Below are 26,591 nucleotides of genomic sequence, written 5' to 3' on the forward strand. Positions count from 1 at the left end.
GCCAGGAAAGGTTTTAATGATGCACAGTGCCATTTGTTCCATATCCTGCCCAGGGACATCAGAGAAGGCCACTGCCCTTTCACCTTTTGTGCTGTTAGTTGATATGGTAGCCAGCAGCAAGTCCATTGGGGCTGGCAGTGTTTCCCTACTGCAGCTGATACACATCCATGTCATCTCCAAGGCTAGATTTTCAAGAAAGAAGGAAAAACCTTGGCTAGCAACTTGGGTATATTTCCAGCTTCATAAAATAAATATTTACCAAGGATCACTGTAGGGGTGAGCCATTATTTTGCCGGAATTCACAATGGCAAAGAAACTGGCCTGCAAGTCATTCATTAGAAGGTAAAAATAAATAAATGTTTGCTCCTTAATCAGATTTCCAGAGAAATTACCAAATTGAAAATCATCTCATCTCCAGTCTCATAGAAAGTTTTTGTGTGTGTGTTTTTTTTTTTGTTTGTTTGTTTGTTTGGGTTTTTGGGTTTTTTTTTTGGCCACACCCATGCTATGGGGAAGTTCTTGGGCCAGGAATCCCACCTGTGCCACAGCAGCAAACCCAAGCCACTGTGACAACTCCGGATCCTTATCTGGCTGCACCACAAGATAACTCCATCATAGGAAGTTTTTTAACATCTTAGTTTGAGGCCCCTGGACATCCTACATTCCCAGTGACATCCTATAAGTGCCACTAAGACTAACAACCCTTGAGCCATTATACGTAATGTTTTAGATTTTCTCTGGATGCTGCTATCTCTGTACTAAAGGATCTCCAAATACTATTTTTTTAAAAAAATGCAGATTTTTTATTAGAGTATGTTTGATTTACAATGTTATGCCAATTTCTGCCATACAGCGTAGTGACCCACTCATACATATATATGTGTGTATGTATACACACACACACACACACACACACACACTCTCTTTTTCTCATACTCTCTCCCATCACATTCTATCTCAAGATCCTGGATATAGTTCCCTGTACTATACAGTAGGACCTCATTGCTTATCTATTCTAAATGTAATAGTTTGCATCTACAACCCCAAACTCCCAGTCCATCCCACTCCCTCCCCTATCCCCCTTGGCAACCACAAGTCTGTTCTCTATGATTGTGAGTCTATTTCTGTTTTGTAAATAGGTTCATTTGTATCATCTTTTTAGATTCTACATATGAGATATCATATGATGTTTGTCTTTCTCTTCCTGACTTACTTCACTTAGTATGAGAATCTCTAGTTGCATTAATGTTGCTGCAAATGACATTATTTCATTTTTTATGGCCGACTAGTATTGTGTATATGTACATCTTCTTAATCCATTCATTTGTTGATGGACATTTAGGTTGTTTCCATGTCTTGGAGATTGTGAATAGTGCTGCTGTGAACATAGGGGCACATGTCCCCTTACTGTATACCTTGCTGCACAGTAGAAAATTGACAGAACACTGTAAACCAGCTATATTGGAAAAAAAATTAAAATCATTACTTTAAAAAAAGAACATAGGGGTGCATGTATCTTTTTGAATTGTAGTTTTGTCCAGATATATGCCCAGGAGTGGGATCGCTGGATCATAGGGTAGTTCAATAAGAAACCTCCATGCAGTTTTCCATAGTGATTGTACCAATTTACATTCCCAGCAACAGTATAAGAGGGTTCCCTTTTTCCCACACCCTCTCCAGCATTTGTCATTTATAGACTTATTAGAGATAGCTGTTCTAAGCAGGAGGTAGTACCTCAATGTATTTTTTATTTGTGTTTCTCTAATAATTAGTGATGTGGAGCATTTTTTCAGGTGCCTGTTGACCATCCATACGTACTCTTTGGAGAAATGTTTATTTAGGTCTTCTGCCTATTTTTCATTGAGTAGTTTGTTTTTGTTGTTATTGAGTTGAATGAGTTGTTTATATTTATGGAGATTAAGCCTTTGTCAGCTGCATAATTGCCAGCTATTTTCTCCCATTCCATAGGTTGTCTTTGCTGTGCAAAAGCCTCTAAGTTTGATTAGGTTCCATTTGTTTATTTTTGTTTTTCTTTGTAATGCCATGAGAGACTGACCTAAGAAAACATTGGTACAGTTAATGTCAGAGAATGTTTTGCCTTTGCTCTCTTCTGGAAATTTTATTGTGTCTTACGTTTAAGTCTTTAAGTATTTTGAGTTTTTTTTTGTGCATGGTGTCAGGGGGGGTGTATTAGTTTCATTGATTTACATGCACCTGTCCAGTTTTTCCAGCACCACTTGATGAAGAGACTGTTTTTTTCCCATTTTATATTCTTGCCTCCTTTGTCAAAGATTCATTGATCATAGGTGTCTGGATTTATTTCTGTGCTCTCTATTCTGTTCCACTGGTCAGTATATCTTTTTTTTGTGCCAGTACCACACTGTCTTGACTACTGTAGTTTTGTAATATTGTGTGAAGTCTGGGGGACTTATGCCTCCTGCTTTCCACCCCACCCTCCTCAGGATTGCTTTGGCAATTCTGGGTCTTTTAAGGTTCCATATACATTTTTGTATTGTTCTAGTTCTATGAAAATGTCATGAGTAATTTTTTAGGGATCACATTAAAGCTGTAGATTGCTTGGGTAGTATGGCTATTTTAACAATATTAATTCTTCCAATCCAGGTGCATGGAATATCGTTCCATTTCTTTAAACCCTCTTTAACTTCTTTTATTAATGTTTTATAGTTCTCAGTGTATAAGTCTTTCACCTCTTTGGTCAGGTTTATTCCTAAATATTTTTTGGTGCAATTTTAAAAGACACTGGGTTTTTTTAATTCCTTTTCTAATATTTAATTGTTAGGATACCGAAATACAACCAATTTCTGAATATTAATCTTGTATCCTATTAGTTTGCTGAATTCATTGATCAGTTACAGTAGGTTTTGTGTGGAGTCCTTAGGGTTTTCTACATAAAATATCATGTCATCTGCATAGAATGACAATTTTACCTCTTCTTTTTTTTTTTTTTGTCTCATTGCCGTGGCTAGGACTTCCACTACCATGTTGAATAAAAGTGGTGAGAGGGGTATGCTTGTCTTGTTCCAGATTTTAGCAGGAAGGCTTTCAGCTTTTCTCCATTGAGTATTATATTTGCTGTCAGTTTGTCATAAATGGCTTTTACTATGTAAATGTATGTTCCCTCTATACCCACTTTGGTAGGAGTTTTTAATATGAATGTATAGTGAATTTTGCGGAATGCTTTTTCTGCATCTATTGAGATGATCGTGTGGTTATTGACTTTTTTTTGTTAATGTGGTGTATGGTGTTGATTTGCATAAGTTGAACCACCCTTGTAAACTTGGAATTAATCCCTCTTGGTCGTGGTGAATGATGATTTTTATGTGTTGTTGGATTTGGTTGGCTAAAATTCCATTGAGAATTTTTGTGTCTTTATTCATCAAAAGTATTGGCCTATAATTTTCTTTTTTGGTAGTATCTTTATCTGGTTTTGGTATTAGGTGATGGTGGCTTCATAGAATGTCTTCAGGAGTGTTCTTTCTTCTTCAATCTTTTGAAAAGTTTAAAGATGGGTATAAGTTCATTTTATGTTTAGTAGAATTCACCTGTGAAGCCATCTGGTTCTGGACTTCTGTTTGTAGGGAGTGTTTTTAATTATATATTCAATTTCATTTTCTAGTGATTGATCTGTTCAAATTATCTACTTCTTCTTGATTCAGTTTTGGTAGGCTGTGTGTTCCAGAAAATTGTCCATTTCTTCTAGGTTTTAAAATGTGCTGGCATATAACTGTTCATAGTGTTTTCTTATGGCTTTTCTTTTTTTTTATTTCTACAATATAAGTTGAGATTTCTCTTTTTCATTTCTTGTTTTGTTTATTTGGGTCCTCTCTCTCTTCTTGGTGAGTCTGGACAGAGGTTTGTCAAATTTTGTTTACCCTTTCAAGAACCATTTCTTGTTTCTATCGTTTTTGTGAGACCTTACTTTTTTGGGGGGGTGGGGGCGGGTTGCTGCTTTTGGTTTGGATACTTGCTGTCTCTTTCCTCAGCATGTGCAGGCTGTTATCCCCTTGATAAGGGGTGTGCTGGTATAAGGCCTGTGTGTGCTTCCATGAGGCAGGGTAAATAGGAAGCACCTGTAGGTGGTGTTTGGTTTCCAGGCACTTGGCAGTGGCAAGGACCCATGAGGAGGTGGAGTCATCAGGCTGCCCCAGCAGTGTGATCCTCAGAGAGGTAGGTCCTTTGGCAGTAGCAATAGGGTGTGTGCATTCCCAGAGAGGTGAGGGCAACAGATGGCACTCAGTTGCAGGGCCCTCCATGGCCTCAACCCATGAGGTAACTGGAGCCACAGGCGGTGCCTATTCAAAGGACATTTAGTGGTGGGGGGCCATGCCCACCTCAAGAGTCTGAAACAGCTACAGTGATTTAAACAAGAGGTGCCTGCCATCAAGAGCCTGCGCATGCACAGAGAAAGATGTTCCTATGGCAGTCCTGATCCTCCTCCTCTCACCCTCCCCAACAATGGTGCCTTGTTTCTCCTGCAGGCCAGGCCTTCTCCCAAACTGGTTCAGCTGTGGCACTCTGTTCCCCAGCCCATGGTGTTCCACTCCCTACCCTCCTCAGGCTGTCTCCACACAGCCAATCCTAGTACTGTCTCTGGAACTAACCTCTGAAGAGCTTGAGTCTCAGCACCTGGCCTCAGCCTGAGTATCTCAGGCTGTGGTGTCTGAAGGCAGTGATACCAGAGGTCTATGTGGCTCACTCTTCTTTGCCCTCCTCAGTCTGGTTGCTGTGTTTTTCTTTGAGGCTTTGAGGTCCCTCCTTCCCGGCTGATCTCCCCATCATTAGGTGACCTCCCAGGGTTAGGATTCCTTTCTCTTTCACAGCTCCCTCTCAAGAGTTCTGGTCCCATCCTGGTTCCTTTTTTTCTCTTCTCTTTTTTCCTTTTGTTCTTCCCAGTTATGGTGGAGGGCTTCTTGCCCTTTTAGGGGCATCCGAAATCTTCTGCCAGCATTCAGTAGATGTTCTGTGTGAATTGTTCTACATGTAGATGGGTTTTTTTGATGTGTTTGTGGGAGAAGATGAGGGCCATGTATTACTGCTCTGCCATCTTGATCCTGCCCCTAATTTAAAATTTTTTAGTTGGAGCTAATTACAAATTCACAACATTAGATTGGGGTTATATATTCCTAGTTGGATATTACAGTGAGAACTCACCATTTCTGTCTGCCCTTCATTGATAATGTTGACTCTTACTATCTGGTCAGTTTTTTCATTCTGTAATTACCACTAAATATCTTTTTATGGTCATGAACTTGGAAATATTGTTTTCTATGTACCTAATATGTAAATCCTTGCATAACTTTTTTTTTTTTTTTTGCTTTTTAGGGCCACACCCGAGTCATATGGAGGTTCCTAGGCTAGGGGTCGAATTGGAGCTACAGCTGCAAGCCTGCGCCAGAGCCACAGCAACTCCAGATCCAAGCCACATCTGTGACCTACACCACAACTCACCTCAACGTCAGAACCTTAACCCACTGGGTGAGGCCAGGGATCAAACCTGCAAACTCATGGTTCCTAGTCAGTTTTGTTTTCACTGAGCCATAATGGGAACTCCTGAGTAACTTTTTAATTATGTGGCCCTTTTTAATTTTAATATTGCCCTTTTCTGTTCAAGTATTTTCATTTAATTTTTGCCTTTTTTTATAGGTTCTGATGACCTAGTGAATGAAGCATTTGACTTTGCAAAGAATCTGTGTTCCTTGCAGCTGACTGAGGAAGAGATTGCTTTGTTCTCCTCTGCTGTTCTGATATCTCCAGGTATGGAAGTCTGAAATCCTATTCTTTAAAAAAAAAAAAAAACCTGTTTTGCCGTCTTTAATATGAATTGCGCCTACCTGAGACAAGGTGCTCTGAAAAAACTTTAAAAGAACTATATTTTCTTCAGCAAGTGTGTACTATTTTTGGACAATTCAAAGATAAGTACCCTTAGGTTAATTTAAACAATCAGTTTTGTCCCCAATGCAAGAGTGACTCCAGATTCAGAAAAGCAGAATGATTCTTTAACAGGTAAATTAAGCCAAATAGTGGCCTGAGTTATGACTAAGTTCTAGTTAAGAAACAAAAGGGACTTAGTAGAAATATATCTGAATGTAAAGAGCCAGCATAGGGACTAAAGGAAAAAAAAGTAAAATGTATATGTTCTCTTCTTTAAATATCTTTTTTATTGGCTCTTCTTTCCAAATTAATGTTGGCATTCTCCCTTCAGGCAAATGCTGGTGCCTTTTTTACAATATTAAGAGCTTTAAAAGGAGGTAAAAACAGCAAAGGAAAAAATGGCTCCTACTAAACACTGGAAAAAGAAGAATCTCTGATGTGGCTAAACATTCTAGGACAGGCTCTGTCACCATTTATTCATATGGCCTTAAACCCTTGACCCCTCAGAGCCTCAGTTTCCACACCTACAATAATAAATACCTCATCTAGCTATAAAACACAATAGCAAAAAGCTTTCAAAGAAGGTAAGGTGTGACATTTATAGATCAAATAGCACTATAGCCATAGAAATCCTTTTTAAGAGTACATGCCAGCTTGAAAATGTGCAGAATCCTAATAAATGCATGGTTCATTCCTCAACTAGGAGGAGAAGTCAGAGTCACTCACCCAGCCATCTATTTGGTTAGATTTGGGGTCAAGGAATAGCAATGTCATTGACAGTTCTTTATGTGAAGAAAGACATATTCCTGGTCATTTTTACGGTCAAGAGACTCATTCCATCTATAACACATTTGTCTCTAGAGATTTGATCTCTTCTTCTACCTAACATATTTTCCAGTGAGGCTGGAAGAAATTAATCTTCCCTGAGATGGGACACGTTAACATATCCCTCTAGCTATACCTGCCAATAGTATGGCTTCCACACTTTGTATCTGTTAGCCTTTGTTTATTTTTTTCCAGTTTTTTTTAAATTGTTATTTCCCCAATACAATTTTTTTCTACCGTGCAGCATGATGATCCAGTTACACATACATGTATACATTCCTTTTTCTCACATTATCATGTTCCATCATAAGTGACTAGACATAGTTCCCAGTGCTACACAGCAGGATCTCATTGCTAATCCATTCCAAAAGCAATAGTTTGCATAGTCTTTATTTTTAAATTTTATAAGGATTTTTTTCATTTGCTTCTGCTTTTCATTTAACTATTTTTATCAAAAATGGAGATTAGTTATCACTTTGCATGTTATTACTTACAATTTCTTTTGTGGCTCTGCCTAAAATCAAGCCACTCCTCCAAGACTTCTTTTTTTTCTTTCTCTCTCTCTCTTTTTTTAACCCTAGAATGTTTCCCAATCTTAGCAGCACAAAAATGATGGATGAAGTGACAAGAAATACTGATTTTTAGTAGCAACCACTTGCCAAATACTTTTCCTCCCACAATTTTTTCATTGCTCCCAGTTGACTTTAGTTCAGTAGAATACTAGTTCTCAGCCTGTGAGTCTATAATGAGGGAAGTGGTTTCACTTTTGCTCCTGCTTAATCAAAGGAAGCATTACAAAATTCACCACCCTTTTACATATGTTGTGGTAAGTCAGTAAATTCCTAGCAGCAAGTATGTAAGGTACGGTATATCAGACCTAAACAATCCATGAAGAATACCACCCCAGTTGGAAGATAAGCCTGTTTCTTATGGGTGAGAAATCAGCCTTTTACCAGGAAGAACGTGCCAGAGCCATCAAATTCTGCTGAACGTAGAAGCATGATATTTAGCCTATTCTGCACAGTGGGGAATCTTCCATTCCTGGTTACAGACCCACACTCAGAGGCTTCTGCAACTCCAGGATGCCTTGTTTTGTACCCTGGCCTACTGCCATATTCAAAAAGAGAAGACAGATTTCCAGCCTGTATAGGCTCCAGTTCATGCCAGACCCCACCCTTCCGCCCAGGTTTTTACAGTAATAGCCAGTGTCTATTCAACTCCAGATAGTTTAGGGAAGGGAGACACGGGAAACTTAATTTATTCTGATTGACAATTGTTACTAAAGCCTATTGTGCTCTCTTACGTAAGGGTTTACTTAACTGTTGGCTAGACTTGTCCTTGCCCTGTCTAGAGTTACAGAATCAAGTTTCTCACCTGATCTGAACTGTGTTCAGAAGGATCATGTCCAAGTTCTTTTCCATGAGTATTTGTTCAGCATTTGGAGACTCTAGATGTCTTTTCACTGAAGTTTCAACCTAAGCCATTGATGCTAGGCTGAATTTTGTCACTACAGCACAAAGCTTCTAGGAAGAAAGGAAGGAAGGAGGGACAGAAGGAGGGAACAAAGAGAGGGAGGGAGGAAAGAAAAAAGGAAGAAGGAAAAGCTAAATAAAAGGGAAGATTAATCTCTCCATCACTTAAGCATTCAATATAGAAAAAGAGGTCTCAGGATTAATTTTTTAATCAATTGATATTTATGCTATATAAATTATAATGTGGCTTATAAAAGGGAAGGGAGATCCTGAATATCAAAAGTGTTCCTTTATAATAGATCTTCCTCACTTCTAAATCATTAACTTAAAATTTGGGGGAAAAAATCTAAGCATGTATCCAGAGAAAAAGAGATGGAAATTGTCACAAACAGTAAGAAACACCAAATTTCCTTGAACCAATGAGTCCCTACTTCCATCCTAATTTCCTATGTCAATATATTGTGCATTTCTGTCATTGCAGAAATGCTTATAAAATATTTGTTTTATAAAAATAATTACATGTCTTTAGAAGTACTTGTTATTTATTTATTTATTTTTGCCTTTTTAGGACTGCACCTGTGGCATATGGAAGTTCACAGGCTAGGGGTCAAATCGGAGCCATAGCTGCCATAGCAATGCCAGACCCAAGCCACATCTGTGACTTACACCACAGCTCATGGCAATGCCAGATCCTTAACCCACTGAGTGAAGCCTGGGATCAAACCCGCATTCTCGTGGTTACTGGTTGGGTTCGTTAACCACTGAGCCACGATGGAACTCCAGAAGCACTTTAGAACTAATTTGAAATGAGTCTTAAACTCAGAACTTATACATGTAGGTGAAATGCAACAAAGCTGTTATTTTGCCCCCTTCTCACCCATTATTTTCCTTCATCAGATCGAGCCTGGCTGATAGAACCAAGGAAGGTCCAGAAGCTTCAGGAAAAAATTTATTTTGCACTTCAACATGTGATTCAGAAGAATCACCTGGATGATGAGACCTTGGCAAAGGTAGGTCCGCAGGTCACAGACCTACTGTCACTGAAAACACAGGGAGCAAAAGTGGTTTAGTTGCATAAAGCAAGGGTTGTTTCTCAGTAGCAACAATTTCTCACGGTTAGCAAAGATGGCATAAATTTAGAGGTCCACACTTTAAAAGAGAGACTGGTAAATTACAATAGATTGAGAAGACAACGACTTTCATAGGGAAGGATAATACTGATGGATCTGAACCCCAGGTAGAGGAAGACAAATCAAAGGAACTGAGGGTGTTTCAGCTAAAGAAAGAACAGCTTAAAGCAAGAAAACAATGAAACAAGTCATGGAAAATCATATTTGAAGAAAGAGACTTTATGGTACTTGGGAGTCAAGTATGGGCACAAGTTAAGAATGAGATTTTTTTTTTTTTTTCAAAATAAGGAAGAACTAAAAAATGATAAGAATTGCTGAACAGAGGATAGACCTCTGGGTTAAGGAGTGCGCTTCCCATCTTTGGTCACATTCTTACAGATACTGCCTGGGTTCTTTTCTGGGATGATGTAAATGACAGTCCTAGCCAGAGTAGATTAGACTGATTCCTTATAAATTTCCCTTCAACTCTAACCCAGGATTCTTTCAAAAATAACTTATCTCAGGGGCAAGATGCATGCACTGTGCCATCCATTTCATGATTCAACTTAATTGAAAATATTGGTCTTTATGAAGAATACTAAAAGTCATTTACCAAAATAAAATGATATTAAGAGGAAGAAGGAATTTTCTAATGATATTCAGCATTATTTTAGATCTAAAGTATCTTAAATTTATTAAGAATTGGACTGTCTTAGAGAGCCAGAATTATTTTATATTTTTCAGGCACCTTTGATTTCTTAAGAACTGGAATTATTTTTCAAGGCTAAGCAACCAGGACATGGAGCTTATCCTTGGTTAAAGATGATACGAATCCTACTCTTTATATTTTTATCATTAAAACCCTCCCACTCTGCTCTTGAAGTTCTTTATTTTAAAAACAGGGGGAAGACTCAGTTGGAGATACTATCAGATTTTACTTTGCACATACAGAGTACTGCTAAAAAAAAACCTCCATGAGTTAAATATGCTGCTTCATTATGGTAACATTTTGTTAAAATTAACACATCCCTAGGAAGAACATTTCTACACTGTAGAGTGATAGTTCTCTTGGGTGTAACTTTTCACTTATTATGTGAGCAAGGACAAATCTCCTGCTCTCTGCATCCCAGTTTGCTACCAGGTAAGAGCAGAAATTCAACATGCTTTCACATACACTGGTCATAAAGGATGGTAATGCAGATATATGCATCTGTCTCTATAATTGCCCTGTAGCATTGTAGGCATAAATACGTCTGGTTAGTTAATGCTGACAAGGAGTATGTTTCCTGCATTTGGGATCTCCCAAAGACTTTGGTCCCCATAATTACCACCCTAAAATTAACAACTTGGTAAAATCCAGAGTTAGACAAAAGTTGTTGCTATTCTGCTTAAAGGAATCATCTTCTTGTCAGAAAACTGTGGTTTCATCATCTGTAAAATAAAGATTATAATTTCTTACTCTTGTAGAGATGTGTCTTTAGGTTCAAATGAGATATATACACTACATAAATTCTAACACACTGTAACATTGTGATTATTTTTCCCTAAAAGAAAAACCCTTGTGCTTATACTGTTTTCTACCTCATGGTGTCTTGTTGGCGTTCTGAGATATTTGCGATAGAAAGGGGACAGAGATTGAAGATGAAAGATATTTAATAGCAAGAAAAAAATTGAAACACCAAGTTAAGTCAGCTTAACTCGCCTTTCTCAATCTCTAGTGGGGAAGGTACACAATTCAATTCTTTAAGTTTTTTTTTTTTTCAGGTACAATTTGCATATAACATTATACTAGTCGATATTCATATATATTGTGAAATAAGCATCCATTTTTCTTCTGCAAAGAGAACATTGCAAAGCTGGGGAGGTCAGAGAAAGTATTAGAAGAAGATTAATTCTTATATAAAATTCAGTGGAGCCAGATAACATAGCATTGTTTCCACTAGTCATTTGTAAATACTGAGTTTTTTGTTTGGGTTTTTTTTTTTTTTAGTTTTGGCCCTTTTTCTTATGTTTTTTTATATAATAATTTTTATTTTTTTCCATTATAGCTGGTTTACAGTGTTCTGTCAATTTTCCACTGTACAGCATGGTGACCCAGTTACACATACATGTATACATTCTTTTTTCTCACATTATTATGCTCCCTCATAAGTGACCAGACATAGTTCCCAATGCTACACAGCAGGGTCTCATTGCTGATCCATTCCAAAGGCAATAGTCTGCATCCATTAACCCCAAGCTCCCAGTCCATCCCACTCCCTCCCCCTCCCACTTGGCAACCACAAGTCTATTCTCCAAGTCCATGATTTTCTTTTCTATGGAAAGGTTCATTTGTGCTCTATATTAGATTCCAGATATAAGTGAGATCATATGGTATTTGTCTTTCTCTTTCTTACTTCACTTAGGATGAGAGTCTCTAGTTCCATCCCTATTGCTGCAAATGGCATTATTTTGTGCTTTTTTATGGCTGAGTAGTATTCCAATGTGTATATATACACCACTTCTTCCTAATCCAATCATCTGTCAATGGACATTTGGGTTGTTTCCATGTCTTGGCTATTGTGAACAGTGCTGCAATGGGTGCATGTGTCTTTTTCAAGGAAAGTTTGTCTGGATATATGCCCAAGAGTGGGGCCACTGGGTCATATGGTAGCTCTATGTATAGATTTCTAAGATACCTCCATACTGTTCTCCATAGTGTTGTACCAGCTTGCATTCCCACAATCATTGCAGGAGGGTTCCCTTTCCTCCACACCCCCTCCAGCATTTGTTATTTGTGGACTTATTAATGATGGCCATTCTGACTGGTGTGAGGTGGTATCTTGTGGCAGTTTTGATTTGCATTTCTCTAATAATCATTGATGTTGAGCATTTTTTCATGTGCTTGTTGGCCTTGGAGAAATGTCTATTCAGGTCTTTTGCCCATTTTTTAATTGGGTTGTTGGCTTTTTTGCTGTTGAGTTGTATAAATTGTTTGTATATTTTAGAGATTAAGCTCTTGTCAGTTGCATCATTTGAAACTATTTTCTCCCATTCTGTAAGTTGTTTTTTTGTTTTCTTTTTGGTTTCTTTTTTCCTGTACAAAAGCTTGTCAGTTTGATTAGGTCCCATTGGTTTATTTTTGCTTTTATTTCTGTTGCTTTGGGAGACTGACCTGAGAAAACATTTGTAAGGTTGATGTCAGAGAATCTTTTGCCTATGTTCTCTTCCAGGAGTTTGATGGCATCTTCTCTTATATTTGTGTCTCTAAGCCATTTTGAGTTTATTTTTGTACCTGGTGTGAGGATGTGTTCTAGTTTCATTGATTTGCATGCAGCTCTCCCAGTTTCCCAGCATTACTTGCTTAAAAGACTGTCTTTTTCCCATTTTATATTTTTGCCTCCTTTGAAAAGATTAATTTACCGTAGTCTTCTGGGTTTATTTCTTTGTTCTCTATTCTGTTCCATTGGTCTGCATGTTGGTTTTGGTACCAGTACCACACTGTATTGATTACTGCAGCTTTGTAATATTGCCTAAAATCTGGGAGAGTTATGCCTCCTGCTTGCTTTTTGTTCCTCAGAGTTCTTTTGGCAATTCGGGGTCTTTTATGGTTCCATATAAATTTTTGGATTGTTTGTTCTGGTTCTGTCAAAAATGTCATGGGTAATTTGATAGAGATTGCATTGAATCTGTAGATTGCTTTGGGTAATACGGCCATTTTTACAATATTAATTTTTCCAACCCAGGAGCATGGAATATCTCTGCATTTCTTTACATCTTCTTTAATTTCCTTGATTAATGTTTTATAGTTCTTGGCATATAAGTCTTTTACATCCTTGGTCAGGTTTATTCCCAGGTATTTGATTTTTGGGGAGGTGCAACTTTAAAAGGTATTGTATTTTTGCATTCCTTTTCTAATATGTCATTGTTAGGATACAGAAATGTGATTTCTGAATGTTAATCTTCTATCCTGCTACTTTGCTGAATTTGTTGATCAGTTCAAGTAGTTTTTGGTTTCAGTCCTTAGGGTTTCCTATGTATAGTTTCATGTCATCTGCACACAGTGACAGTTTTACCTCTTCTCTTGCTATTTGGATGCCTTTTATTTGTCTGATTGCTGTGGCTAGGACTTCCAATACTAGGTTGAATAAAAGTGGTGAGAGTGGGCATCCTTGTCTTGTTCCAGATTTTAGTGGGAAGGCTTTCAGCTTTCCTATATTGAGTATTATATTGGCTGTGTGTTTGTCATAAATGGCTTTTATTATGTTAAGGTATGTTCCCTCTATACCCACTTTGGTAAGAGTTTTTAATCATGACTGGATGTTGGACTTTGTCAAATGCTTTTTCTGAATCTATTGAGGTGATCATGTGGTTTTTTACTTTTCTCGTGTTAATGTGGTGTATGACTTGATTGATTTGCATATGTTGAACCATCCTATGTACCTGGGATGAATCCCATCTCATCGTGGTGTATGATCTTTTTTATATATTGTTGGATTTGGTCGGCTAAAATTTTGTTGAGAATTTTTGCATCTATATCCATCAAAGATATTGACCTATAGTTTTCTTTTTTTGTGGTGTCTTTGTCTGGTTTTGGAATTAGGGTGATGGTGGCATCATAGAATGTCTTTGGGAGTGTTCTTCTTTAACCATTTGAAAAAGTTTAAGGAGGATGAGTATAAGTTCCTCTTTATATGTTTGGTGGAATTCACCTGTGAAGCCATCTGGTCCTGGACTTTTATTTGTAGGGAGTTTTTTTATGACATATTCAATTTCATTTCTAGTGATTGGTCTGTTCAGGTGATCTATTTCTTCTTGATTCAGTATTGGCATGCTGTTAGTCTCTAGAAATTTGTCCATTTCTTCTAGGTTTTCAAATTTGTTAGCATACAATTGTTCATAGTATTCTCTCATGGTTTTTTGTATTTCCATGGTATCCATTGTAACTTCTCCTTTTTCATTTCTGATTTTGTTTATTTGGGTTTTTTCTCTCCTCTTCTTGGTGCATCTGGCCAGAGGTTTGTAAATTTTGTTTACCTTGGTTTTATTGAATTTTTCTATTGTTTTTTAAATATCTATTGTATTGATTTCCTCTCTGATCTTTATGATTTCCTTCCTTCTCCTGACTTTAGGTTTTGTTTGTTCTTTTTCTAATTCACTTAGGTGGTGGGTTAAGTTGTCGATTTGAGATTTTTCTTCTTTTTTGAGGAAGGCCTGTATTGCTATGAATTTCCCTCTGAGCACTGCTTTTGTGGCATCCCATAAATTTTGAGTGGTTTTGTCTTCATTATCATTTGTCTCAAGGTATTTATTAATTTCCTTTTTGATTTCCTCATTGACTCATTGTTTTTTTAGTAGCATGTTGTTTAGTATCCATGTTGTCAGTTTTTTCTCATTTCTTTTCCTATGGTTGATTTCTAGTTTCATGACATTGTGGTCAGAGAAGATACTTGAAATAATTTCTATACTTTTAAGTTTGCTGAGTTCTCATCATGGCGTAGTGGTTAACAAATCTGACTAGGAACCATGAGGTTGAAGGTTCGATCCCTGGCCTTCTTGCTCAGTGGGTAAGGATCTGGCATTGCCATGAGGGGTGGTGTAGGTCTCAGACGTGGCTCGGATCCTGCATTGCTTTGGATCTGGCATAGGCTGGCAGCTATAGCTCTGATCAGACCCCTAGCCTGGGAACCTCCATATGCCATGGGAGTGGCTCTAGGAAAGGCAAAAAGACAATAAATAAATAAATAAATAAATAAATAAATAAATAAATAAATAAATAAATTTGTTGAGGTTAGCTTTGTGCCCCAGTATGTTGTCAGTTCTTAACAATGTTCTATGTGCACTTGAGAATAATGTGTATTCTGAATTTTTTGGATGTAATGTCCTGAAAATGTCAATTAAGTATAACTTTTCTATTGCGCCATTTAGGATCTCTGTTGCCTTATTGATTTTCTGTCTAGAGGATCTATCCATTGATGTGACTGGGAATATTGAGTTTTTGTGTGGACCCTTCTTTGGAATAGTTCTCATTTTGATAGGATGTTCTCTGAACTAATGTGGAAGGACCATGAAACAGAATGAGAACTGGATTCTGGACCATGTGGCTTTGCGTAATACACTCCATTTGTCTAAGTCTCAGATTCAGCTCTTGTGTGCTGGGGAAGGGGAGAGGAAGGAGCAAGTCTCCTGAGTTCCTGGTGGCTTTAATACTTCAAGGACCCTTCACATATAGGGGCCTCCTCCTATCAAACCCATACTCCTCAAAAGGACTAAATAACTTTGTTTAAATCCAGTAAAAAGACTATCCTGTCCTATCACAGAGTCTTCTCATCTTTTCAGAAATGTCTTCTTTTGCTTTCATGGTCATGGAGCTTTTCTGCCTCTGTAATGCCTCCAAAACAGTGATGACCATTCTTAATATTTGTTACTTACAGATGCTCTGGGCAAACACTGTGAAACTTATCTCCATAAAAATGCTGACATACCCAAATGTTGTATTCAAGTCCAGGGGTTCAGGTTATACTCCCAATAAGTGGGATGGACCTGCTTTCTCTGTGATATGCAAAGACAATTTATACCGCTGACCAATTTGACCCTAAACAGACGTAGCAGACTTCAGGTGAGGGTAAGGTGCTGGGTTCAGACATAGTCATTAAATTTCATCCTTAAAAAAAAAGCCTCCAACATACTTTCTGCAGGCCCACTTCCTGAAATTAAAGTTCAGGTAGCACTTCCTTATGCTTTTAACCAAACTTGAGCCTAGGAAAGGTTTGAAATTTAGGAATTCTTATCCATTAACCAGAAGGTCTTAACCCCTATATATTAATCAGTCTGTTATTTTATTTGGGATAAAAGATCCTATTAAAGAATCTAGTTTCCTCTCATAACCATAATGATAGTATAATATACCATTAGAAAAACTCTCTAGCTTAGTCACCTGAACAATTAACCTCTCTGTGCCTCAGTTTTCTCATTTATAACATGTGACTAAAGGCAGTATCAATGTCATATGGTTATTAGGAAGACTAAATGAGATCAAATATAAGCAAGCTGCATGATTCTTAACAAACAGTATATAAGTGCTGTATTTGGTATTGTGGGCAGAGGAAATTTTGTTTTGGCAGGAATATATTTGAGCTAACCACTGATGAATGAATATTATTTTCAAAAGATGGAAGGTGGGATTTTAGGGAGGTGGGATATAGCATTCCAAGTGATGGGGACAATGATATAGAGGTAAGAAAGTGTAAGGTATATTCAGGCTATGAGTAATAGTTGGATTTGGCAGGATTTAGGATTTGAGAAGCCAGAAAACAAGATAACACTGGTCACTTTCACTAAAGCTCATGGAAAAAAATACATATATATGTATATACGTATATATAATTTTAAGCCCCATATGACTATAGGAGAGAGCCCATCTGTTCTCTGGGCTTCACTTTTTTTGTCTTTGAAATGAGGTTGGACTGGAAAGTAGTTAAGGTCCCTTCGGTATAATATTCTTTGACTCTAAAAGAAAAATGAAATCTGCTCCTCACATCTTCTTTTGACTTGCAATGCTCAGTCCCATGCAATAGCTTTAAGGACTCTTTAGATGCTCTGCCATTGCAATAGTGAATAAATAGAGGGGTTTCTGCAAGTCTTGCAGATTCCAATAAGTATTCTTTTCACTATAGTAACTGAATTGAGAGTGATATTTAGTCCCAAAGCTGCACTGTTTATAAAGCCTGCATTCAGAGGTCAGCATGTCCAGCCAGCTTTCCACCTCTGGCACAACAGTAACAAAACTGTATCATCACAGAGAGGGATTTGTCTTCCTATTATAACAGTACAAAGTTATTAAATAAAAGCTTAAAAGATGGGAGGCTTACATAGCCCTATTTTACATGTTAATCATTGAAATTTTGCCTGAAAGAAATCAGTCCCAGTCACTCTCACTTTAGTAGTGCTTTTATAGTACAGATTGGGGTTGGGGGAAAAGCTATGTTGACTCATAGATGCAGAGATCAGTGAAAACTGCAAAGGGTCATTTACATAAGTTTTCATTGCTTTCTCAGTGAGATCAAAGTAGACTACATCATGCTAACATGATTAACAATGGGATGTTTATGCCTAAAGCCTGCTTATTCTTTTTAAAAATTTTTTTTTTAAAAAAAAAGGTTTATTGAGGAGTTCCCTTTGTAGCTCAGCCATTAATGAACCCAACTAGGATCCATGAGGATGCAGGTTTGATCCCCGACCTTGCTCAGTGGGTTAAGGATCTGGCATTGCTGTGGCTGTGGCATAGGCCCGTGTCTGCAGCTCTGATTTTACCCTAGCCTGGGAACCTCCATATGTTGTGGGTATGGCCCTAAAAGGCCAAAAAAAAAAAAAAGAAAGAAAGAAAAAGGTTTATTGATATATAATTAACATATAAAATATCCATTTTTTAAAAGTTTGCTATGGCTGTTCTGGATCATTTGCCTTTCTATACGCATTTAATCATCAAATTGTCAATTTATGCAAAGAAGTAGATTAGAATTCTAGTAGGAAATGTATTTAATGAGGAGATCAAATTAAGGAGAATTCCATCTTGATAATATTAAGTCTTCTGATCTATAAACATAGAATGTCTTTCTATTTATTTATCTATTTTTATTATAGTTGATTTTCAATGTTCTGCCAGTTTATGCTATATAGCAAATTGACCCACTTATACATATATATATACATTCTTTTTCTCACATTATCCTCCATCCTGATCTATTACAAGTAATTGGATATAGTTCCCTGTGCTATACAGCAGAATCCCACTAGCCATCCACTCCAAATGCAAAAGTTTACATCTACCAACCCCCAACTCCCAATCCATCCACTCCCTCTGCATCTCCCCTGGTAAACACAAGTCTGTTCTCCATGTCCATGAGTCTGTTTCTTTTCTATACATAGGTTCGTTTGTGCTGTAAGTTAGATTACAGATATAAGTGATGTCATGTGGTATTTGTCTTTTTCTTTCCAACTTCACTCAGTATGAGAGTCTCTAGTTGTATAGATGCTGCTACAAATGGCATTATTTTGATCTTTTTATGGCTGAGTAGTATTCTGTTGAATATATGTATAACATTTTCTGAATCCATTCCTCTGTCAGTATTCATTTAGGTTGTTTCCATGTCTTGGCTATTGTGAATAGTGCTGCAATGAACATTTGGGTGTGTGTGTCTTTTTCAATGAAAGTTTTGTCCGGATATATGCCCTGGAGTGGGATGGCTGGGTCATATTATAGTCCTATATTTAGTTTTCTGTGGTACTTCCATACTGTTTTCCACAGTGGCTGGACCAATTTACATTCCCACCACCAACAGTGTAGGAGGGTTCCCTTTTCTCCACATCCTCTCCAGCATTTGTTGTTTGTTGACTTGTTAATAATGGCCACTCTAACTGGTTGTTGTTGTTAATTTGCATTGTTGTTTTGATTTGCATTTCTCTAATAATTAGCAATGTTGAACATTTTCTCATGTGCCTGCTGGCCATCCATAGTCCTCTTTGAAGAAATGTCTATTTAGGTCTCCTGCCCATTTTTCTATTGGGTTATTTTTGTTCTTGAGTTGCATGAGTTGTTTGTATATTTTGGAGATTAAGCTTTTGTCAGTTGAATCATTTGCAAAAATGTTCTCCCATTCTGTGGATTGTCTTTTCATTTTTTAATGGTTTCCTTTGCTGTACAGAAGCTTTTGAGTTTGAGTAGGTCCCATTGGTTTATTTGTGTCTTCATTGTCTTTACTCTAGGAGATGGGTCGAACAAGATGTTGCTGTGATTTATGTCAAAGAGCATTCTGTTTATGTTTTCCTCTAGGAGTTTTATAGTATCTTGCCTTTCATTTAGGTCTTTAATCCATGTTGAGTTTATTTTTGTGTATGGTGTTAGGAAATATTCTAATTTCATTCTGTTACATGCAGTTGTCCATTTTTCCCAGCACCATTTATTGAAGAGACTGTCATTTCTCCACTGTATGTTCCTGCCTCATTTGTTATAGATTAGTTTATTCTTCATGCAAGACACTAGGTATCATATGAGAATCCCTAGTAGGTGGGCCTAGGGATTCATCAGTTTAATCTTGAACAACTTAATCTGTCCACTTAAGGAGCCTTCACCCACATAATGTGGCCTTGTGGTCTGAGCCTCCCCTTTCCCCTTTCTGTTTAGTTAGGAATTTCTTTTATATTTTAAATTTTCTACACTTTCTTAAATTACAATATACATGCTAAAAGTTCTTAAATCCTAAGTGTTTAGCTCAATCACCATCACAAAGTTAACATACCTGTGTAACCACTGCCTAAGTAGAACTGGATACCCCAGAAGCCCTGCTCAGTCTTCTTCACATGTATATACACTGTAAAATAATGCAGGAAGAGGCAGAATTACAAAAAATAGTTCAACAGATCATCTACATTTTTAATTCCAAATCCATACTCAAGAAACATAACTTTATAATGTAATAGTTGTTTACTTCAAGCTACATTTATAATAAGTATGTACTGTGTACCAGATGCAAAGGAGAGAAAGGCAAATAACACGTTTTTGACCCTTGAGAAATTTCTGTGAGGCTGTATTTTTGCTGGCGTGCAATATAAGTTCAACACCCAGAAATTCTAGGGGCTGTCCATTGGACTAGTGGTCTATAATAAGAAGAGAGGTTTGGCGGATTTTTTTATGGTACTTTTTTCTTAAGTGTGGTTGATTTACAAGGTTGTGCCAATTTCTGCTGTACAGCGACAGCGACGCCGTCATACATACATATACATTCTTTCTCTCAAATACCTTCCATCATGTTCTATCCCAAGAGATTGGACACATGCTATACCTAAAGTCCTATGCTATACAGTAAGACCTCATTGATCATCTATTCTATTACAAAATGTAATAGTTTGTATCTACTAACTCCAAACTCTTAGTTAATCCCATTCACTCGCTGTTCCCTCCCTGTTGGCAACCACAAGTCTCTTCTCTGTGGCTGAGTCTGTTTCTGTTTCGTAGATAGGTTCATTTGTGCCATATTTTAGATTCCACATATAAATGATATCATATGGTATTTGTCTTTCTCTTTATTACTTACTTCAATGAGCATGGTTAGTAGTTGCATCCATGTTGCTGCAAATGACATTATTTTGTTCTTTTATATGGCTGAATAGTATTCCATTGTGTATATGTACCATATCTTCTTAATCTGTTCCTCTGTCAATGGGCATTTAGGTTGATTCCATGTCTTGGCTACTGTGAATAGTGCTGCAATGAACATTTGGGTGCATGTATCTTTTTGAATTGTAGTTTTATCCAGATATATGCCCAGGAATGGGATTGCTGGATCATATGGTAGTTCTGTATTTAGTTTTCTGAGGAAGCTCCATACTGTTTTCCATAGTGATTGTACCAATTTACATTCCCACCAACAGTGAAGGAGGGTTCCCTTTTCTCCACACCCTTTCCTGCATTTGCTCTTTGTAGACTTATTAATGATAGCCATTCTGACCATTATGAAGTGATACCTCATTATAGTTTTGATTTACGTTTCTCTAATAACCAGTGATGTTGAGCATTTTTTTCATGTGCCTTTTGGCCATCCATAGAGAAATATCTATTCAGGTCTTCAGGTCTTCTGCCCATATTTCCACTTTTTTTTTTTTTTTGGTGTTGAGTTGTAGAAGTTGTTTGTATGTTTTAGAGATTAAGCCCTTATCAGTTGCATCATCTGGAACTATTTTCCCCATTCTGTACACTCTTTTTTTCTTTCATGGTTTCCTTTGCTGTGCAAAACTTTGTAAATTTGATTAGCTCCCATTGCTTTATTTTTGTTTTTATTTCTATTGCTTTGGGAGACTGACCTAAGAAAACATTTGTACAGTTGATGTCAGAGGATGTTTTGCCTATGTTCTTTTCTAGGAGTTTGATGGTGTCTTATGTTTAAGTCTGTAAGCCATTTTGAGTTTATTTTCATGCATGGTGTGAGGGTATGTTCTAGTTTCATGCAGCTGTCCAATTTTCCAGCACCACTTGCTGAAAATACTATCTTTTTCCCATTTTATAGTCTTGCCTCCTTTGTCACAGATAAATTGACCATAGGTGTCTGTGTTTATTTCTGGGTTCTCTATTCTGTTCCATTGGTCTGTATGTCTGTTTTGGTAACAGTACCGCACTGTCTTGATTACTGTAGCTTTATAATATTGTCTCAAGTCTGTAGGAGTTATGCCTCTTGCTTGGTTTTTATTTCTCAGGATTGTTTTGGAATTTCTGGGTCTTTTATGGTTCCATATATATTTATGGATTATTTGTCCTAGTTCTGTGAAAAATAGTCATGGGTAATTTGATAGGGATTGCATTGAAATTTGTAGATTGCTTTGGGTAGTATGGCCATTTTAGCAATGTTAATTCTTCCAATCCAGAAACATGGAATATCTCTCCATTTCTTTGAACCCTCTTTAATTTCCTTTATTAATGTTTTATAGTTCTCAGCATATAAGTCTTTCACATCCTTGCTCAGGTTTATTGCTAGGTATTTAATTTTTGGGGATGTGATTTCAAAAGGAATTGTATTTTTATATTCCTTTTCTAATATTTCACTTTAGTATACAGAAATGCAACAGATTTCTGAATGTTAATCTTTTATCCTCCTTAGTTTGGTGAATTCATTGATCAGTTCCAGTAGTTTCTAGTGGAATCTTTAGAGTTTTCTATATATAGTATCATGTCACCTGCATAGAGTGACAATTTTACCTCTTCTCTTCCAATTTAGATACATTTTATTTCTTTTGTTTGTCTGATTACTTTGGCTAGGATTTCCAATACTATGTTGAATAAAAGGGTGTGAGGGGGCATACTTGTCTTGTTCCAGATTTTAACAGGAAGGCTTTCAGCTTTCCTCTGTTGAGTATTATATTGACTGTGGGTTTGTCATAAATGGCTTTTATTATATTATGGTATGTTCCCTCTATACCCACGTTGGTAACAGTTTTTAACACGAATGGATGTTGGATTTTGTCAAATGCTTTTTCTGCATCTAGAGAGACAATTATATGGTTTTTGACTTTTCTTTTGTTAATGTGGTGTATGACACTGATAGATTTGCATATGTTGAACCATCCTTGTAAACTTGGGATGAATCCCACTTGGTCATGGTGTGTGATCTTTTTTACATATTGCTGGATTTAGTTGGCTAAAATTTTGCTGAGAATTTTTTTTTGTCTATATTCATCAGATACTGGCCTATAATTTTTTTTGATAGTATCTTTTTCTGGTTTGGGTACTAGGGTGGCTTCATAGGATGTCTTTAGGAGTGTTCCTTCTTCAACCTTTTAGAAAACTTTAAGAAGAATCAGTACAAGTTCTTCTTTGTATATTTGATAGAATTTGCCTGTGAAGCCATCTGGTCCTGGACTTTTGTTTGTAGGGAGTGTTTTTATTACATATTCAGTTTCATTTCTAGTGATCCGTCTGTTCATTTGATCCATCTATTACTTCTTGATTCAGTTTGGCAGGCTGTATGTATTTAGAAAGTTGTCCATTTCTTTTAGGTTGTCAAATTTGTTGGCATATAATTGTTCATGGCATTCTCTTACGGTTTTTGTATTTCTGCAGTATCTTTTGAGATTTCTCCGTTTTCATTTCTTATTTGTTTATTTGAGTTCTTTCTCTCCCCTTCTTGGTGAGTCTGCCCAGAGGTTTGTCAATTTTGTTTACCTTTTCAAGGAACCAGCTCTTGATTTTACTGATTTTTTTGTTGTTTTTTGAGTCTCTATTTTATTGATCTTTATGATTTCCTTCCTTCTGCTAACTTAAGGTTTTTTTGTGTTCTTTTTCTAATTTTTTTAGGTGGTAGGATAAGTTGTTGATTTGAGATTTTTCTTCTTTTCTGAGGAAAGCCAGTATTGCTCTGAAATTTCCTCTAAGCATTGCTTTTGTGCATCCCATAGATTTTGAATGGTTGTATTTTCATTATCATTTGTTGCATGGTAATTTTTAATTTCCCTTTTGATTTCCTCATTGACCCATTGATTTTTTAGTAGCATGTTGTTTAGTCTCCATGTAGTCAGTTTTTTTTCTCATTTCTTTTCCTTAGATTGATTTCTAGCATCATGCCACTGTGGTCAGAGAAGACACTTGAAATAATTTCTGTATTCTTAAATGTGTTTAGTTTTGAGTCCCAGTATGTAGTCAGTCCTTAAGAATGTCTCATGTGCACTTGAAAAGAAGGTATATTCTGATTTTTTGGATGTAATTTCCTGAAAAATATCAATTAAGTCTAACTTTACTATTGTGTCATTTAGAATCACTTTTGCCTTATTAATTTTCCACTTAGAAGATCTGTCTATTGATGTGAGTGGGTTGTTAAAGCCTCCTACTATTATTGTTTTCCCTCAATTTCTTCTCTTATGTCTGTTAATATTTGTTGTATGTCTTGGGTGCTTCTATATTAGGGGCATATATCTTGACAAGTGTAATATCCTCTTCTTGAACTGATCCTTTTATCATTAAAAAGTGTCCTTCTTTGTCTTTTATTTATGGCCTTCATTTTAAAGTCTATTTTGTGTGATGTGAGTATTGCAACTCCTGCTTCCTCTCTTTTCTATTTTTTTTTAAGTCACACCCATGGCCTAGGGAAGTTCCCAGGCTAAGGGTCAAATCAGAGCTGCAGCTGCTGGCCTACGCCACAGCCACAGCAATCCTAATGTGGTGTGGTACATCTCCAACCTACACCACACCTCATGGCAACACCAGATCCTTAACCCATTGAGCAGGGCCAGGGATCAAACCCACATCTTAATGGATCCTAGTTGGGTTCATTTCCACTGAGCCACAATGGGAACTCCTTCCTATCTTTTCCATTCGCATGAAATATCTTTTTCTATCCCCTCACTTTCAATTTATATGTGTCCTTTGCTCTAAGGTGAGTCTCTTGTTGGCAGCATATTGTAGGGTCCTGTTCTTTTTATCCAGTCTGCTACTCTATAGCTTTTGACTGGAGCATTCATCCCATTGGCATTTAAAGTAATTATTGATAAATATGTATTTATTGCCATTTTAAAACTTGTTTTTCAGTTGATTCTACGTTACTCCTTTGTTCCTCTTTTTTTTTCTTTTTCTTTTTGTTTTTGTTATTGGATGATTTCCTTTTATTTTATGCTTGTGTTCTCTTCTTTTTAGTTCCTTTGAATGTATTTTTTGGTTTTTATTTGTGGTTGCCCTGTTTTTCAAGTATGTAAATCCCTTCCTATATATGCTTGCTATTTAGCCTTATAGTCATACAGGCTCAAATACATTCCAAAAAAAAAGTCTAGATCTTTCTTATTTTCCTTCCCCACATTTTATTATTTTGATGTCCTTTTTTTATATCTCCATGTTTATCTTTCTGCTGTTCCTTGTGTTTATCACTGTTTTTGCAATAGGCTTTTTTTTTTCCTTTTAGATCTGTATACTGGCTTATTTAAGTGATTGCTTTCCAATTGTGATTTCTTCCATCTATTTCTTCTTTACTTTTTTATTTAGAGGAGCCCTTTTGGTATTTCTTAGAGTGGGTTCAGTATTTCAATTCTCTTTTAGTTTTTGTTTGTTGGAGAAATTCTTTATTTCTCCTTCTACTTTAAATGATATTCTTGGAGTTCCTGTCATGGCTAAGCAGTAACAAATACAACTAGTATCCATGAGGACATGGGTTCAATCCCTGGTCTCACACAATGGGTTAAGGATCATCCAGTGGTTGCCATGAGCTGTGGTGTGGGTTGCAGACATGGCTCAGATGCCATGTTGCTGCAGCTGTGCTGTAGGTCAGCAACGGCAGCTGCAATTCGACCTCTAGCCTGAGAACTTAGATATGCTGTGGGTGCGGCCCTAAAAAGCCAAAAAATAATCTGCATTACTGTTCATATCCACTCTTAATTCCTTCATATTCTCTCTTAATAATTCCTTCAGTATTTTCACTCTCTCCTTTTTTAACTTGGTGTCTGTTAGATTGCAGAGGTCTGTTTGTTTGTTTGTTCCTTCAGGTGAATTCTCCCATTCTTTTAACTAGGAATGGTTTCTGAGTTTCTTCATTTTGTTTATATTTTTCTTATTCTGTGACTTTAGAGAAAAACAACTATTTTATTCTTAGAGGACTGTTTATATGCATGAGGGCCCCTGGGTATTTTGTGCAGGTTTACTACTTATTTTTGGGGTGCTGTGCATGCTTCCAGGGAGATGGAGGCAATGGACAGGGCTAGTAGCCAGTGCCTGGTTGCTGGGCCCTTGACGGTAGCAAGAATCCATGGAAGGTGGTGCAGGCTGATCCTAGTTGCAAGGACATGGGAAGTGGCAGTGACTGCCAGCCAGGTATATGCAGTGCACAGAGCATTTGGCAGTGGCAGCAGCGGGACGTGTGAGTTCCTGGGGTAGTGAGAGCAATAATGAGTTGTGCTTAGGTGCAGTGCCCTCTTCTGTGCTGACCTCTGAGATGACTAAAGCCATACATGGTTCCTGTTCCCAGTCCCTTAGTGGTGGTGAGCCATGACTACCTCTGGAGTTTGAGATGACTGAGTTTGCTCCTACCACCTGCAGACCATGCAAGAGGTGTGCTGTAGTGTTTAGCCCACACAGGAGGTGCCACCACTTGTAGGCCATGCAAGAGGGGCCTGTTGCCCGTAGCCTGCACAAAAGGCATCTTGCCACCCATGGCCCTACCCTCCAAGAGTCCATGAGTATGCCAAGAAAGATATTCCTAAGGCAGTCTATCTTTCCTTCTCTTTCCCTCCCCAACAATGGAGCCTTTCATCTCCTGAGGGTCCAGACCTCCTCCCAGTTTCCCTTGGCTGAGGTGCTCCACTCCACAGCCCTTGGTGCACAACTCCCTATCCCCTCAGGCTGTCTCCACACAGCAGCCCTAGTCCTCTCCTTGGAACGGAACTCCAGAGTGTGAGTCTCAGTGTCCAGCCCCCACCTCAGTGTCTCAGGCTGTGGTGTCCTAGGAGGTGGTACCAATGGTTTGTGCGGCTCTGTCTCTGCTTTGCCCTCCTCAGACCATCTGCTGCGTTTTTCTCTGAAGCTTTGAGGTCCCGTTGTCTCAGCTGATCTCCCCATCCGTTAGGTGGCTTCCCAAGGTGTGGGTTCCTTTCCTCTTTCATGGCTTCCTCTCAGGAGGGCTAGTCCTGTCCTGATTCCTTTCTCTTTTTTTTCTTTTGTTCTGCCCAGTTATGCTGAGGGTTTCTTGCGCTGTTTGGTGGTTTAAGGTCTTCTGCCAGCGTTTAGTAGATGTTCTATGCACATTGTTCTACACGTAGATTTCTTTTTTTGATATGTTTGTAGAAGGTG

At 37.5% G+C, this 26,591-nt stretch overlaps 1 protein-coding gene across 1 annotated transcript in view; it reads left to right on the top strand.

Moving 5' to 3' along the window:
- The window catches only part of RORB (RAR related orphan receptor B), a 197,307-nt gene that overhangs the window by 162,721 nt on the left and 7,995 nt on the right, over positions 1-26,591 (top strand). Inside the window, exons 8-9 of the mRNA XM_047767778.1 lie at positions 5,665-5,775; positions 9,087-9,199. Of these exons, the coding sequence (XP_047623734.1) occupies positions 5,665-5,775; positions 9,087-9,199 (224 nt within the window). The remainder of the gene's footprint in view (positions 1-5,664; positions 5,776-9,086; positions 9,200-26,591) is intronic.

The sequence above is a fragment of the Phacochoerus africanus genome, chromosome 2 (assembly GCF_016906955.1).
Source record: "Phacochoerus africanus isolate WHEZ1 chromosome 2, ROS_Pafr_v1, whole genome shotgun sequence".
Taxonomy (NCBI): domain Eukaryota; kingdom Metazoa; phylum Chordata; class Mammalia; order Artiodactyla; family Suidae; genus Phacochoerus; species Phacochoerus africanus.